At 33.8% G+C, this 18187-nt stretch overlaps 1 protein-coding gene across 2 annotated transcripts in view; it reads right to left on the bottom strand.

Moving 5' to 3' along the window:
- ptprz1b (protein tyrosine phosphatase receptor type Z1b) overlaps positions 1-18187 on the bottom strand; it is a 46311-nt gene that overhangs the window by 15466 nt on the left and 12658 nt on the right. For both annotated transcript variants that reach the window (XM_016447662.1, XM_016447663.1), the window contains exons 2-10: positions 16637-16702; positions 8944-9123; positions 8315-8466; positions 5658-5753; positions 5484-5550; positions 5240-5397; positions 1592-1742; positions 748-932; positions 446-572 (exon numbers count right to left, since the gene is read on the bottom strand). In XM_016447662.1, coding sequence (XP_016303148.1) covers positions 446-572; positions 748-932; positions 1592-1742; positions 5240-5397; positions 5484-5550; positions 5658-5753; positions 8315-8466; positions 8944-9123; positions 16637-16702 — 1182 coding nt within the window. The remainder of the gene's footprint in view (positions 1-445; positions 573-747; positions 933-1591; positions 1743-5239; positions 5398-5483; positions 5551-5657; positions 5754-8314; positions 8467-8943; positions 9124-16636; positions 16703-18187) is intronic.

Below are 18187 nucleotides of genomic sequence, written 5' to 3'. Positions count from 1 at the left end.
ATAATAAATAATATTATTATTATTATATAATTAATAAATAAACTGTAAACAACTGTTACCATTATGAAAACTTATATAATAATAACAATAATAATAATAATATTAATTATTATTATTATTATATATTTAATACATAAATTCTGTAAACAAATACTACCATGATGAATACTTATATAATACTTAAACAAATAATTGATATTATTAATATTTATTATAATTATTGAATGCTTATTTAAGGCACATTTGTAAAGTAAAATTCTAACATATTACAATTTTAAAAAATGAATACTTAATATTTTTCATTATGGATTCATGTTATTGTACATGCGCCTAACTGAAATGAATTGTCAAAATCCTTTCTTAAACATTCTTAATTGTCCTAAAATATGTTTTGATTTTGGTCTAAAATATGACCCAGGCATTTATGATATTTTTGTGAGATTACCAGGGTCTTCGAGAGGCATGTCCACAATAACCTGGTCACTCATTTTTCCCGTCAAGCCATTGGTGCAGAGCGCCACCACCTGGACAACATAGCTACTGTTCACCAGCAGATGATGGATAATGGCCCCCTGGAAAAACAAGATAATACTATACCATACTATACCATAACACCTGTTTCTAACCATCAGGACCAGTGTAACCTTGAACTATCAGCGATCATTTTACAGCGCTGAGTGAGATGCCCCTACTGTGCTTCACTCATCACAGTTATATTAATCATGGCTGAAGTCTAAAAGCGCTCACCACATCCTGGTCTCCGTCTGTGAGATACTGCTGTTTTGGTGGGTCTCTGCCCTGCAGTCTCTGGTAGGTGACGGAGTAGCGCTCAATGGTGGTGTCATAGACGGCCCGCGGCCTTTCCCACATCACCACCATACCCGTGTAGTTCTGAGAGTCCGCCTGCATGTTCTGCGGTTCAGAGCTGCACACTGAACACAGCAAGAGATCCAAATTACACAGAGATGTGTGTACGGTTTCATTACAATAATATAATCGTTAAAAATTCTGTACATACATCTATAAATATTTTTAAAATAAAATTGAATATATACACATTTTAATTTTTTCATAAAACAAATAGGATCACTGAAAAAATAATCAATAAACAAAATATATAAAGAAGATTAAAAACATCTTAAATTCATAAAAATTACTTAATTTGTTAAATAAAATTTAAAAGTAAAAGTAAACTACTAAGTAAAAGTAATTCTTAGCCTAATTTCTTGGGAGGGAAACAAGATTAATTAGTTAAGAAACTAGACGGTGTATTATATTGTGAATATTCAGATGGAGAGCCTGAGAGAATATCATGCTATTGCAGAACAGTTTGTTCTAATAAGGAGCCGTAACTTCAGTCGAATAGCAATAACTTACAAAACTGCTTCTTGATCAGCTCTGTTTGAAACAGAATTGGTGCATTTGTTTTCTTGGAAAAGCGCCAAAGTAGGGTTACCTAGCAACACACACTCGCTGCAGGGTTTTAAAAAGCGCAACGCATGTGTGTCCACGGTCAGAGGAGGAGGTCTGACCTCTCGCTGCTCTCTGATCATTATTTTATACAGTGTGTGTGTGTGTGTGGTTTGCATACTAGGTGCAGAAACTTCCTCTGTGCCGGTGTAGGAAGAGAACACTTGTCCCATGAACTGCTGCTGTTGTTCTCTGTAGTTGTTCTGCAGGTAGTCGGTCAGCATGACGTATCCAGCCTGCTGTAGGGTCATCACCTCACAGAACACCTCCAGCTACAAACACACAACAATACACGGGAATAAGGAGATGACCATGAGACAATCCAGATCAGACCTTGCTTTCAGTTTCATTACAATAATAGAAACTTAAATAAATAATTAAGAATATTAATAATAATAATAATAATAATAATAATAATAATAATGTTACATTTCATTCAAAAATTTTTAATAATGAATAAAAATAAAATACATAAACTTATATTTTTTCATACAACAATAGGATCATTGTAAATTGTAAAAACACTCAATATACATATAAAATATATTAAAAAGATACATAATTTAGTAAAATGTGTTAAAAGTATAAAATATTAAATATGAATAAAAACTACACATTTTTATTTTTTCATAAAACATAAATAGGTCATAAATATATAAATAGATAAATAGATCACTGAAAATGTAATCAAGAAACATAAAATATATAAAGGAGACAAAAAATAGCTAAATTCATTAAACCGTTACATTTTGTAAAATAGTTAAAAAATATTATTAAACAAATATTAATATATATATACATTTTTATTTTTCATAAAATATAAGATCATTGAAAATATAATCAATAAACCAAATATATAAAGAAAGTTAAATTTTGTTAAAAAAAATTTTTTTATTAAATTAAATAAAAAAAACATTTTGCATAATACATAGATAAAATATTGGAAAATAAATAAATAAACAAATTATATAAAAGAAAATAATCAAATACATAAGGAATAATGTACAGTTAGCTAATCATTATGACCAAATGCACACTTATTTCTGGATGACGACTAGCTGACTGAACATAATCTCACTAGTTAGTTTAGTTTGGCTATAGTAACTAGTGAGTTAGAATAGCCAATCAATCAATTAATCAATACATATTGATTTTCTTGTGCAAGAAGACATTATACTGTGCAAGAAGAGCTTTATACAAAAAATATCATCACACAAAAATAAAACAGCAAGTATCAGAATTTGCTTGCACAATCAAGCATTAGTAACAAGTTCATTTATTTATATTTTGTTTATACTGATTGCATTTAAATTGAAATCGAGATAAATTAGTGTGAACAGCATTATATGCATGAGTGAATTTATGCAGTTGCGGGTCAGTAATGAGATCAGACGACACAATGAACCAGCGCTGAAGTTTCATCAGCTTTACTTCAGCATGCCTGTACTTCGCCACATCAAAATTTCATGCTCAAGAAACAGTCCTTAAAGTGCTTAAAGTGGATCAGGCACAGGGGCAAAGAAAAAAATAGCAACACACCCGCATGACAAAAAATCTCCTCGCATCTGAAAACTGAGCTTTAAAGTGCAGCTGGATGAGAGAGGCAAAGTTTTGTCGCTGACATTCAGGGCTTATCTCTGATCCACACGTCAGGCTGTGGCCAGTTGAAATATTAATGCACGCCTCCGTTTGCTCGAGAATAGCTTAAAGGGGCTGTCAGGGATGAACTCACCATGCTACATTTTTAGGAGAGGGGTTTCTCTCTCTCTCACACACACAATAATGCCAATACTGACCCCAAACTCTTCTCACTGGCCTGATCTTCAAGAAATAAATCCATTTTCAGGCAAAAGATGTGTTACACAGAAAACATGACTAATAAATATAGCTGCAAGCAGCAATTAAGGGGCCAAGAGGACAACAGAGGCAAAAAACCAACTGCAAAACTTAGTAATCAAAGACAATTATAGAAGGTTTTAAGCAAAATGGTTGAAAACCCATAAATAAAATGACTTGTATTTGGTCGTAATTGCTTATCACTCTTGACCAATAGGTGGCGCTGTCACCAAATTGATCTAGTGGGGTTAGTGTTGGGGGACAATGACACACACGAGGTTTGTTGTCAATATGCCAAAGCTTTGCAAAACTACAGCCTCAGATCCATTTTGGCATCATGCCATCAAGTTTGGCCAAATTTTTAATTATACAAGTTTGGTTTGATCTAGCAAAACATATTTAATACATTTTTGCCAGCACGGTCTGAAGATAATCCAAGCCAATTTTAGTGAAAATTCGACAAACTCACTAGTACGAGTTTGAAAATGTAGGTTTGTCAAAAAAAAAGAATCATGTTTTTAGCCCTTATGGTTTAAAAGTTACCATAAACGTGAGTGCAAATTTGAGCTGTTGGTGGCGCTAGAGAGTTTGAGTTAGAGACTCCAAATTTGCTGTGGTTAATGTTCATACTATCCTTTATCTGTGTGCCAAATTTCACAACTTCCTGCAAGCAGTTCTATGGCTTGCCATAGACTCACGGTGCATTCCAAACAGGATATATCGCCCTCCGAAGGGCACTTTGGAGTGAAAACAATCATGGCCGCCATATTGAAGGGTCGTTCCAAACCGAAGTGCTCAAAACTGGCCACTTCAAAGGGCCCTTCGGAATGAAGGACTTCGAAGGGTACAACTGATGGACACTTCAGGCCCCATGATCCTTTGCGCAGATTCTTGCATGATGACGGCGCCTCCATGTGGGCACGTGATGATGACACAGAAGGGCACTTCAAGAAACAGTTGTTTGGTCCCCTACACCCTTCAACCCTTCGAAGCTGTCACTCCGGAGGGTAAACCCTTTGAAGGGATTAGGGCATAGGGATGAGCCCTTACGAATGGAACGCAGGGTCAAATGCGGAAGCCAAAGAGGAACAAGGAGAAGAAGAAGAAGGAAATATATCCTCAGATCCAGTTTGGCATAACGTCATCACATTTGATCATGAGTTATATGAGAACGATTGCATCTATCAAAAAGATTTGAATACCCTTTTCCCAGCATGGTCTGAAGATGATTTGTGACCATTTTTGGGAAAATTGGACAAACCATCTGGTTTGGAAGTAGTAGGATTTTTGAAAAATTCTAAATTTTCATGATGGAAAATGACGTCATAGGATACAATTAAATCGTATTGAGCGAAGGAATCTGAATCACAAATTTTTGTTTCTAGCTCTTATGGTTCAAGTGTTATTAGCATAAATATGAGTGCAAATTTGAGCTGTTGGTGGCGCTACAGGGTTTTAGTTAAATACTCTAAATTTGGTGTGATTAATATCCAGGCTTCCTCTATTTGTGTGCCAAATTTCATAACTTTCTCACAAGCTGTTCTGTGGGTTTCCATAGACTCAATAACGGAAGAGGGAACGGAAGCTGAAGAAGAAGAAAATAGACCCAGTTTGGTTTGATCTATTAAAAACCTTTTAATAACAGTTTGCCAGCACGGTCTGAAGATGATCTGAGCCAATTTTGGTGAAAACTGTGTTTGTTGAGAATTTTGTTTCCAGACCTTATGGTTCAAGTTATAAGCATGAGTTCAAATTTGAGCTTTTGGTGGCGCTAGAGAGTTTGAGTTAGAGACTCCAAATTTATTGTGGTTAATTTTCATACTGTTCTCTATCTATGTGCCAAATTTCATAACTTTCCCGCAAGTGGTTCTATAGGATGCCATAGACTCAACAGTGGAAGCAGAAGTGGAAGAAGAAGAATAGATGTCCTGACCTGTGTTTCTGAGATGGCCACTGTGTTTTTAAACACGATCCATTCCACATTCTCGGAGCAGGGCGGCGCGGTGAGTGAGCCGTTGTACATGAAGTATTTTTCGGTGGACTGTGGAAGCAGAGCCAGCAGAGAAAACGCTTCCAGAGGGCTGCTTTTACCTTCAATACAAGCATGTTTGTGTTTTTGTTATTGCAGTTTGAAATAATGAAAAGGTTTGTGGATGTAATCTTAAAAAAAGATTTACCAAATCGGCTCACGCTGTTTACTCCTTCAATGATGGCTGCATAGTCCTGGTTGTCTTCAATGCTGGCCTAAGAAACAAACCAAACTTAGGTCATTATGATAAAAGGGTTGCAGATATGAGTTAATATACAGATGTGTTTGTGTGTGTTTGATGGTCGCAGGATGAAAATGTCACCTCAAAAAGGATAGCTACAGCAGTAACCTTTCCTCCGCTACTTATCGCCTCGTCTATGGATTCAAACTCCTCATCATCAAAACAATAGATCTGCATCTGTGAGAGAGAAACAACTTCAGTCTATTTCATTTTAGCATTAATTTGGCTTAAAGTCAACATAAAATCACAAAATCATATTTGACCTAATTTATTTATTTTTTGCTGGAAATTCAATGAATGGAAGATATTTAATTTCTTTTTCATTATGTTTAATTATATATCCCAGTAATGAGATATATTATGATATATTAAATACTTGTAAAGGAAGTTTCTTTATTTATTTTCTTTTATTATTTTTCTTTAATTTTTTTTATTATTATTTTTTGCTGAAAATTCAGTGAATGGAAGGCATTTAATTTTTTTCATGATATATGTTTAATTACATACCCCAGTAATCACAAAATAAAATAAAATAATTTTCAATTTATATGTTTTTTTTAATTAGTCTAAATTAAATATTCGGAATGGAAGGTATTTAATTTATTTTGATAATCTTTAGATTTTTTTTATTTACTCAATTTATTTATTCATTCATTCATTTATTATTTGGAATTTTTATGGATACAGTGTAACAGAGCTAAATAATAATAATAATAAATATAGCTGCAAGCAGCAATTACGGGGCCAAGCACTACAGAAGCAAGCATCAGGCCAACTGCAGCAATGAGTGATTAAAACCATTTTAAGATGATTTTAGTCAAAATGGCTGAAAAATCATAAATACAACCACTTGTAATGTGATTTTTTTGGCTTATCACTTTTGACCAATAGGTGGCGCTGTTATCAAATATATGTGGTGTGTTCTGTGTGAGGTGACAATGGCACACAAAGTTTGGTGTCAATATGTCAAAGCTTTGCAGAGATACAGCCTCAGAGTCATTTTGGCATCATGCCTCAAATTTGTAGCAGCGCTATACAAAAAATGGTTTTGTCCATAGACATGAAATCCATAACTTTGTGCCAGCATGGTCAGAAGATGATCTGAGTCAAATTTGGTGAAAATTGGACCAACAGTCTAGGAGGAGTTAGAAAAAGTAGATTTTCAACATAAATCAAAATGGCGGACAGGAAGTTCGGCCAACTATGGCAAAATTGGTATCTATGTTCTCGGCAAGACCCAAGGAATATTTTGAGACCTGTTCCAATAGCATCAAAAATTATTAGCTTTTTTGGAAATGTCATTATTAATGGTTAATGAATGGTTTATTACTTTTGACCAATAGGTGGCGCTGTTACCAAATTAATGTGGCATGGTCAGTGTGAGGGGCCAATGGCACATACAAAGTTTGGTGTCAATATGTCAAAGCTTTGCAGAGATACAGCATCAGATGCAGTTTGGCATCTTTCCAGCAAATTCGTTGATGTGCTAAACAAGAACCGTTTTGTATATCGACACGAAATCCATAAATTTTTGCCAGCATGGTCTGAAGATGATCAGAGTCAAATTTGGTGAAAATCAGACTAACGGTCTAGGAGGAATTCAAAAAAGTAGGTTTTCAAAATGAATAAAAATGGCGGACAGGAAGTTCAGCCAAATTATGGTAAAATTGGTATCTATGTTGTCAGCATGACCCAAGGAATGTTTTGAGACCAGTTTTATTATAATAGGCTAATTCAATCCAAAATTATTAGCATTTTTGGAAATTTCATAATTAATGGTTAATGAAAAGAGACCTAAATCTAAAGAGAGGTTTGTGATTTTTGGCCAAACCATTCAGAAGTTATAAGCAAAAATAGCAATTTTTTTATATATCCTGACCACTAGGTGGCACTGCGCTGAAACACTGCAGGTAGCCTCAGGTCATGCTTGTTATAACACACACCGAGTTTGGTCTCAATACGCCAAACCATTGCGGAGATATAGCCTCACATCCATTTTTGCGTGCTTTTCATAGAATTCGTTATTGTTATTTGTTATATTGTTATTCGAGAACAGTTGGACGAATCAACTTGAATTCCATACATTTTTGCCAGCATGGTCTGAAGATGATCTGAGCCAATTTTGGTGAAAATCAGATACACCGTCTAGGACGAGTTTGAAAAAGTAGGTTTTTCAAATTATTAAAAATAGCGAAAATACTAAACCTTACGATTTTTTTAATTTGTTGTCCATTCGACTCGGAATCAGAGAAAAAAAAGAATTTTCCTTCTGTGCCTTACGCTTCAAAAGTTATTAGCATAAACATGAGTGAAAGTTTAGACAAGTGGTGGTGCTAGAGAGTTTGAGTTAGAGACGCCAAACTTGCAATGGTTAATGTTGGGACTGTCCTCAATCAGTGCTAAATTTCACAACTTTCCCACAAGCGGTTCTATGGGCTGCCATAGACTCAAGAACGGAAGAAGAAGAAGAAAAAGAATGCCAGCGGATACAATAGGTGCCGTCGCACCTTCAATGCTTGGCCCTTAATAATAATAATATTAATAATTCCACAATTCAAACATTAAATTCTATTAAATTTCTATTAAATTCCTCCCAGAATATTTTCCACTGAATACTGTTAAACTTATGATTGTCATATTATTATGGATGTTAAATACATTGTTGAATGCATTGCCATCATTATCTACAATCTTACAGAGAGCGATTTATGGCGATTTAGACGTGTGGTGAACTTTACCTCCAGGGGGAACCTGTTTCCATTCAGACTGTGTTCAGATCCGTCTGAAGTGGCGTTACATCTGCCCCAATGGAACGTGATCCTGTCCACTTTAAACCTGGATCTGAGCCCACCTCCGCTTATGAAGTACTGACCGTTCAGACTGATTATCACTGAGAAACACGATACACACACACACACAAACTCAAGGACCGCTTGACACGTAATTGTGCTCTTCATTCAGCATGCCTAATTGCTCATATTTCATATTTCAGCTTTCATCTCTGATAAAAGATTAATTTTAAGCTTTGCCTTTTGTGCTGGAATAATCCCTCACCCTCACAGTGTCATATCAGAACAAAAAATTCAGCGCCAGCTTTTCTTCTGCGCTCCTGTAAAAGCACAGACCCTCTAAAAGATGACCAACTGCCATTCACAGGTATGAGAAAGAAACACCAGTAGATTTGATTCTTCAGCAGCTCCATTAGTCTGCCAACGATTAATCTCAGGTTGTAATTGCATTCATCGCAGGCCATTGCTCTCGGGGGTTAATATGTCAGTGTAATTTCACTGAGTGCTGGTTAAAAGAGGGAATTCAAATGCCAGACACGTTTCATCTGCACTTCATCACATATGGAAACACCACAGACCTGTTTTGCCGTCGTTGGTGATGGTGGTGGATTCAGTGGTCAGTTGGTCCCAGTTCTCCAGCTGCAGGTTCTGGTACTGAACCCTGACCTGTGTGAACTCCTCACTGATGTCTATGGGAGACTGTCTGGCATTGCGGCACACCGGATATTTCTTTGCCCAGTGCTTCTGGTTCAGGGCCCCTGTGAAGAATAAGGGTGAATAATCTAATCTTAATAATAGCATACACTTTTATCCAAAGCTACTTACAAAAGCAATTTGTCAGACATCAACCCTGAAGCAAATCAGGTAAAGATATGCCGTGTTAATCAATGCACCAAATATTGACCTGAATTTATGTAGTCTTCTCGGTAAATTTGTGTGAATGTATAAGGCGAAAGTTCTATAACTGGTACACATTTCTGCCTTGGAACCTTTTTAATTGCTTTTTAGTTTATTTATTCATTTAAATAGGCATGTAATGTGACTATATTATTTTAATAATTAAAAATAAAAATATTTATAAAAGCAGAAATATTGCATATAGTCTCTCAGTTACTATGAGATCAAAACTGCATGTAGAATAATTATACAAGAACTATAAAAATGCTACAAAAAGTAGTTTTACGAAGTACAAAAAAGAGCAGCTATCCACAAAAACAATTTTAATATTTGTTTAAATATTATTAAATAGTATTAATAATAATAATAATAATATTATATTAATATTAATAGATATTAATAATATTTTAAATATTTATATTATTTTAAACATTACATATTTTTTAAAAAGGACATTATATTTCTTATAAAGAGACAAAGCTATAGTTAATATCTTAATATTTATTTTATGTATTTTATTAAAGCATGTGCCTTGGATTCAGTGCTTCTTCTAAAACATTGTGGTTCAAATGTGTTTTGACATTTTCTTGATCCTCTTCTGCCTAAAATTTTCTGATTTCTCTATTGTACACTACAAATAAAAAGGCCAAAAATGTAAACCAATGGCATATGACAGCAAACTGAAGCACATGGTATGGCATATGAAGAGTCAGTGCTGATCAGAGCAGAATAATGCCACTTGCAGTGATTTTGAACATAAACCGAGCGCTATGATATATCACACTGACTTCAGCAGATGATAAAGTCACAGAGCAGATGGCAACGGGTCACACATCACTGAACAAACACACACACACAAACATAAACACAGCTGATTAAAAGTGTCCCCGAGGACGTGTCTTTAAGACACTAGATCTGAATTATCAGCTCTAATGTTCCCTTGAAGGACGATTAGTGTGTATATATATATTCACAGTGATTTCACTTTCAGCTCCTGGGTGGCAATTCTTCACCCTCTTAAGCTACAACATAATTAATACGTCCCTAACAGGCTATACGGGATCACGTCCACCATGTGGGGACAGCAGAACCACACATCCGTGAGCTACTTAATATCAAACGTCGGCCGTTAGCCTGATTGATGGATCCACATTCAACAGGAAAACAGCGTTTTGTGCTATGAGTCTGTCAGGATACAGCAGTGCGCATCTGGATCAAGCAGACACACGATATGGCAAGCTGTTTTAACATTTAATCCTTAAAATGTACTAGCATCTATTTTCTCACTACTAGTACTTATTTTTTAGCGACTAGTGTCTTTGCCATTAAGGACTAATGCTTATTTTTAGATACTGGTGCTTATTCATTAGCTGCTTATTCTTTAGCTCCTAGCATTTATTCATTAGCTATTAGAGCTTATACTGTAGCTACTGGCGCTTATTAACTACTAGCACTTATTCTTTAGCTACTGACGCTTATTTAGTTAGTGGCGTTTATTCTTTAGCTACTGACGCTTATGCATTAACTACTAGTGCTTATTCTTTAGCTACTGACGCTTATTTAGTTAGTTACGTTTATTCTTTAGCTACTGACGCTTATTCATTAACTACTAGTGCTTATTCTTCAGCTACTGACGCTTATCTAGTTAGTGATGTTTATTCTTTAGCTACTGACGCTTATTTAGTTAGTGACGTTTATTCTTTAGCTACTGACGCTTATTCTTTAGCTATTTACGCTTATTCATTAAATAATAGCGCTTATTCTTTAGCTACTGGCGCTTATTCATTAACTACTAGCTCTTACTCTTTAGCTACTGGCACCTCTTCTTTAGCTACTAGTACTTATTCTTTAGATATTAGTGCTTATTCATTAGCTTCTAGCGGTTATTTATTAGCTACTAGCACATATTCTTTGGCTTATACCTTTTAAATCTTTAGCTACTAGCATGTATTCTTTAGCTACCCCCTGCTAATTAATTAGCTACTAGTGATTTTTCATTAGTGACTAGTGCTAAGCTACTAGTGCATATTCTTTAGCTACTAATGCTGATTTATCCTTTATGAAAATTAACCATGGTTTTATTATAGTAAAAGTGTAGTAACCATGGTTTTTTGGCGGATTGATTACCCTTTGTATAAACACAGTTTTACTACAAATACCATGGTTAAACTATATGGTTAGTGTAGCAAACCCATGGTTAATTTGTGGTTACCATGGTTTAACTACAATAACCATGTTTTATTTTTATTTTTTTATTTGTAGTAAAACCATGATTAATTTTCTTACGGGATTACCTACTAGTGCTTATTCTTCAGACATTAGCGCTGCCCTTTCCTATTGCTTATTCATTAGCTACTAGTGTTTATTATTTAGCTATTAGCACTTATTTATTAGCTACTAGTGCTTTAGTACTAGTAGCGTTTTACAAAACTTTAGACATTAGTTACCAGTACCTATTCATTATGATACTAAATTTTTTATTAGACATTTATTAGCATGAAAATGCATGCTAGAACATTGAGGATTAAAATGGCTTGCCACACGCACACACACACACACTCACACACTCACTCACTCACACACACACACACACACACACACACACACATGGATACGCTGTAATCAAAGAGAAGTGCTGCTGCTATGGTAACCGCTAGTCTGCGTATGTGGCATAAACGCAGAGCCTGAAGTAATTTCAAGGATTTTGAGACCTCTGGGCTGCTCTGACATTTTGAATATTTCTATTTTTCTAACAGCATGTAAGGTCAGATCGCTCACGATCGAAGGCTGCAATAACAGGTAGAATGCGCTTTGGCCTTTGAAGCGATCTGCAGAATTATGGCACATGGGAACGAACGTGATCACAGATGGGAACGGTTATTGCGGATTCCTCCCCCTCCATAATGACACCCTGATCCACACCGACATTCAGTCTGATTACACCAACCAATTATCCACAACAGTTTCCACGAAAGAAAGTCGGCAAAGGAGAGGTAGAGCGAACAACCCGTGTGAATGTCTGTGGACTCATAAAGGAGCAACTATTCACAAAAACACACCTTCTCTGATGGTCAACAATTGAATAGTAGGCTACAATATAAATAAAAAAATATTGTAAATAAAAATATTTAATAGTGTACTATTTAAATAGTTTAACAATTAAATGTCAATAATTAATTAAGTTTAAAATGCAATTTTTTAGTTATTTTTAAAGTAAATATAAAATATTATATAGAATTATAATATTATTTGTATTATTATATTAAATATAATTTTATACAAATATATGTAATATTAATATGATAAACGTTGGTAATTATTATTAACTTATATATTAAGTTGTATATATTTATATTTAATTTTATAAAAGTTAAAATTACAAAACATTAATTACATTTTAAACGTAATTAAGTACATTTAATTATTAAAATATTAAAATATAATAATATTGCAATTTTTATTTAAAACTATATTTAATATAAAAGGTGTGTGTGTGTGAGTATCCTGTGAGTGTATATATATATATATATATATATATAAAGCTTAAATAAAAGATATTTTAAACTTAGTTTAAAGTAAAATAGACATTTATTTATCAAAATATTTAAATATATTAATATTAAATATTTTTATTTAAAACTATATTTAATAAAACAAAAGCTAAAACAATAACAAAAGGGGACAGTTTCAACTTTAATAATTAGCTGTATTTATTTATTGAAATATTTAAATATATTTATATATTTATATTAAATATATTTGTTTAAAACTATATTTAAAAAAAATACAGATAATTTTTTATAAGATATATTATATAAGATGTATATTAATATACAATATGTTAGGATAATATATCACATAGTTAAATATTATATATTTCAACGAATGAAATGAATGTTGCAAATGAATGTTGCAAATTATTTAAGTTTAAACTGTCCTTTATTTCTTCCTAATATATAATTATATTCACTGTTTTTCCTTTATATAAAACATTCATTATATCCTGTGAGGATGACCAGCCGCTATAGGACGTAGCTTGAATGTGAGTAACTTGTGGAGTCGTTTCCATGACAACTAAGCTTGTGTACACCATAGAGCAATGCGATCGATCAGTAATTTACACTTCAACACAACATTTACCCATTTGCTCTAGAGAAACATATGTATCTGTACAGCACATCTTCAGTGTCTCTCAGACTGAGATCATGAGCAGTAAAGCAGAGGTGCTGCTGAGGACGGAGGCGGCAGGTTATCAGAGCGTTCAGATGATTAGAGGAAAGAGCGGCGGCCCCCGCAGCAGATGGAGACGGGACCCATGCCAGCGGCAAGAATCACACACCCCTGGGCTCTGGAAAACAGGCTCGACGGGGGACTGACATGCTACAGTAGTAACCCATGATCACGTAAGAACTCCGTCCCAAAACCAAGTGAGCAGTCCAGCCGTTTACTGCCTACATAGACAGCTGCATGCTGATTCAAACGGAGCCTCATAAATGACTGATTTGAAACGCTCCACATAAGCACACAACTATTAGATGAAATATTAAACAGAGTATATATCAGTATATATCAGTACATATTACATATGTTTTTCCGCATCACAAGGCATTCTGGGATTTGCTTTTCCCATGAAATGTAAAAACTTTAAAGGCTATACTGTAAAAAAAAGTAAATATAACAAAATTATTGGAGTACGTTTTACACAAAAATACTATTACAGTCTTTAAAAAAAATATATAATCATTTTAAGATATATATATAATATAATTGGCTAAATATAAATGTTTTTTAAATTTTCACATTTTTTTATATATATATATATATATATATATACACTCACAGGATACTCACACACACACACCTTTTATATTAAATATAGTTTTAAATAAAAATTGCAATATTATTATATTTTAATATTTTAATAATTAAATGTACTTAATTACGTTTAAAATGTAATTAATGTTTTGTAATTTTAACTTTTATAAAATTAAATATAAATATATACAACTTAATATATAAGTTAATAATAATTACCAACGTTTATCATATTAATATTACATATATTTTTTATATTTTCTCATTTTTTTATATATATATATATATATATATATACACACATACATACATACATACATACATAGACACACACACAATATTAAATATGATATCCTAATATTATATTAGGATAATATTCATATATTTAAATATTTCAAGAAATAAATTTACTAGCAATTTCTAAATTAAAAGTAGTGACATTTATTTAAATATATTAATATTGCATATATTTCTTCAAAATTATATTTTAAATTAAATACATATATAATTTTTATAAGATATATTATGTACGATATATATTATATAATATTAATATATTTAAATATTTCAAGAAATAAATTTGCTAGCAATTTCTTAATGAAAATTAGTGACATTTATTTATTGAAATATTCAAATATATTAATAATATATTTATTTCAAATGTAATATATTCTACTTTTTTTTTAGATATATAAGATGTATATTAAATTAGGAAATATTCATATATTTAACATTTTAAACATTTACGAGCAATTTCTAAATGAAAATCTGCAACATTTATTTATTATTTATTTATTTATTTCTCATTGAAAATTGTTCCAATTTTTTTTTTTTAGGTGTAATTAGAAATTATTTCTGTCATTTTCACTCTAAAAGCTATCTGGACTGTTACATTTGCCTAAATGTTCCCACAGTAATGGATGCTAATACGGATTAGAAGTGAAGAAAAGGGAAGAAAAAGTTTGTCAGTGAGGATCTGGAGAGAAAAACAACATGCTGGGGAATAAATCATGGGATATTGCTAATTTAACCGGGTGACCAGACTGGAAGACCACAGTATCTGTTGATTTTTAATTCACAATTAGTGCATAATAAAAAGACGAATAAAACAAACAAAAAACAGACATTTCCCACACATCAGGAGGGAATCTGAAGCGTTACAGAGTCACTGTGTGACTGTCAGCTGAAGAACCCAGAGTCTATGAACAAATTAGCATTCAAGCTTGACCACTTTTGTTTGTGGAGAGAGAGGTTTACTGAAACAATCAGAGTTAAAACAGAGGAACGCGTTTCGTTCTCTTTCTCCACAGGTCTGTGCTGGGCCTCACAATCAAGAGTCTTCTTTCACATGTTAATTCATTTAGTTTCGACTCACTGAACACACACACAGAGTCCGTATCCTACTCTGCTTCACAGTCAGACAAACACGTCTTCACAAGACAGTAAGATTGGACTCGATGCAGACTCGCAGCAGGTTTAACGGGACAGCAGTGATTATCTTATGGACGTCTTTAAGACACAAGGACATGATGTTGCCATGAAGCTGATTTGAAACATGGATTGCGTAAAGTGCTTCACAAATAAAAAGTTAGTAAAAGGAATTTAAAAAAAATAAGTTACACTTTAACTATTTTAAATGTGACCCTGGAGCACAAAAGCAGTCTTAAGTCGCTGGGGTATGTTTGTAGCAATAGCCAAAAATACATTGTATGGATCAAAATGATTGATTTTTCTTTTATGCCGCATTTGAACAGTCAATAGCAAATACTTAAACTAATAACAAAACAGTAGCTGATTCAGAAGCGCCAGATTGTCATAGCAAAGTCAGAATGACCTCATCTCCTAGGTTCACGAAACGGTCGTCCATAAAATGCATTGCTGTTCTGTTGCAAGTAATCTTAAAAATTATTTTATTTTATTTTAACTTTTTAAAACATTTTTACAAGGAAATTTGACACAAACCTGTTCTACATAATGACACTATTTTAAGGATTGTGTTGGATGATTCATTTCACATTTTCTTTGAGGTTAATTTACCATAATTCATCTCATCAGTCACTGGCACCATCTGGAAACTTAACGTCACATTTGTTTTGATGGTTTTCTCGTCAGTGAGTGACTCCGTTTTGGTCCCTTTTCCAGGTAAGAGAATGACTGTACATTTTAAACATTCAGCTTTTCTACTGAAAACTGAAACTTAAAAAAATAAAACTTCTAATAGTCATGGACTAAAAGTCACAAAAATACTCCTTAAATCAGGCGTCCTCCGGCATGATTTAAAAGTCACAAGTCAAAGCCCTCCAACAATCCTGAATGTCACTTACTCTTTTGAAAGTCTTGAGTGTCTTAAAGTGTCTCAGACTTTCAGCTAATCTCCAGCACCGGCGGGTCAGCGAGCGACTCTAATGGAGAACGGACATTGATCCCTCTGCTAGCGTATCCCTGTCTCTCGCTCACAGGAGAAAGGCTTTCTAAGGCATTTGGGTTGAAGCCAGTGCTGTGCCACACCGGAGTCTGCTGACACGCACACAATAAGAGCGTTTGTTCGGCTCAACCCACCTGTGTAAGACCAGTCGACGTCCTCGGCGAGTCTGCGCTGACCTCTCAGGTACGACACGGCCAGATCTGGAAGAGAGAGATGAGGAGAGCTGGAGTCACAGAGCCAAACAAACACCAGAGGCAGAACGTTCAGAGAAACCACGAAATAAAACAACAGTCTTTAGTGTTCGAGTCAAATCATTACACAAGTGACAGGATACACTAATTATTTGTAGACTGTTGGGTTTTACCCTTGAAAAAATCGCCACCATGAAGCTAAGGTGTTGCTGTGTGGGGTTGCCAAGATGTTTCTATGTTGTTGCTAAGGTGTTCTAAGTGTTATTAGTGCATTGCTGTGTGGTTGCTAACGTGTCCTAAGTAGTATAAACAGTGCATTGCTACTTGGTTGCTAGGGTGTTGCTATGTGGTTGGTTAGGTGTTCTAAATGATACATAGCCTATAGTGCGTTGTTATGTGGTTGTTAATGTGTTTGAAGTGGTATATAGAGCATTGCTATGTGGTTGGTATGGTGTTCTAAATGATATATATAGTGCATTACTATGTAGTTGCTAGGGCGTTGCTATGTGGTTGCTAAGGTGTTCTAAGTAGTATCTATAGTGCATTGCTATGTGGTTTGTATGGTGTTCTAAGTGTTATATACAGTGCATTACTATGTGGTTGCTAAAGCGTTGCTATGTGGTTACTAAGGTGTTTAAAGTGGTATATATTGGGCATTGTAAAGTATTTTAAGTTGTATATACAATGCATTGTTATGTGGTTGCTAGGGCATTGCTATGTGTTTGAAGGTGTTCGAAAAGCAATACAGTGCATTATTACGTGGTCGCTAGGGTGTTGCGGTGTTTGTTAAAAAGTGTTCTAAATAGTATATGTAGTGCATTGTTATCTGGTTGCTAAGGCGTTGCTGTAACGGGGCTGACGAGACGTGAGACGTGTGGATCCATCTGCAAGCTTTAAGATTTGCATAACGCCGCCCAAATGTTCACGCAAAGAAAGAAGGCGTAACTTTTATTCTCACTGTAGTATTATTGCTGCCGCCGCCATGTCGTGAAAGCGAAACTAGGGACGCTCCGATCCGCCTTTTTTGCCTCCGATACCGATTCCGATACCTAGGGTTCTGTATTGGCCGATACCGATACCAGTGAAGTTTTTTTCCCTCATTTAAATAAATGCAGAATTTATATATCTCTGTGTGTGGAACTGATAATCATTCTTTCACAATCTACTAATAAACATTTCATTACACCAAATACACAAAATAATGTTCTTTTTAGCAACATCATATGACCCTTTTAAAATAATTGTATAATATAAAAAACAAAATGTATATAATATTTATTTACTATAATTTAACCATTTTAAATAAATTTTGTATACAATATTATATATTTAAATACTAAAAATAATATACACTTGTATATTGTATATACACTTGTATAATCATTAAAAATAATGATTTTATTGTAATCTAAAATGAACTTTTTAAAAAGGTTTTTAAACTTTTATATACAATATTATATATATTTTAAAATAATATACATTACTATGTATTTT

Source organism: Sinocyclocheilus anshuiensis, unplaced genomic scaffold (assembly GCF_001515605.1).
Source record: "Sinocyclocheilus anshuiensis isolate Anshui unplaced genomic scaffold, SAMN03320099.WGS_v1.1 scaffold283, whole genome shotgun sequence".
Classification (NCBI taxonomy): Eukaryota; Metazoa; Chordata; class Actinopteri; order Cypriniformes; family Cyprinidae; genus Sinocyclocheilus; species Sinocyclocheilus anshuiensis.
Note: the sequence above shows the minus strand (reverse complement) of the source record. Positions and strands in the feature narration are given on the sequence as shown.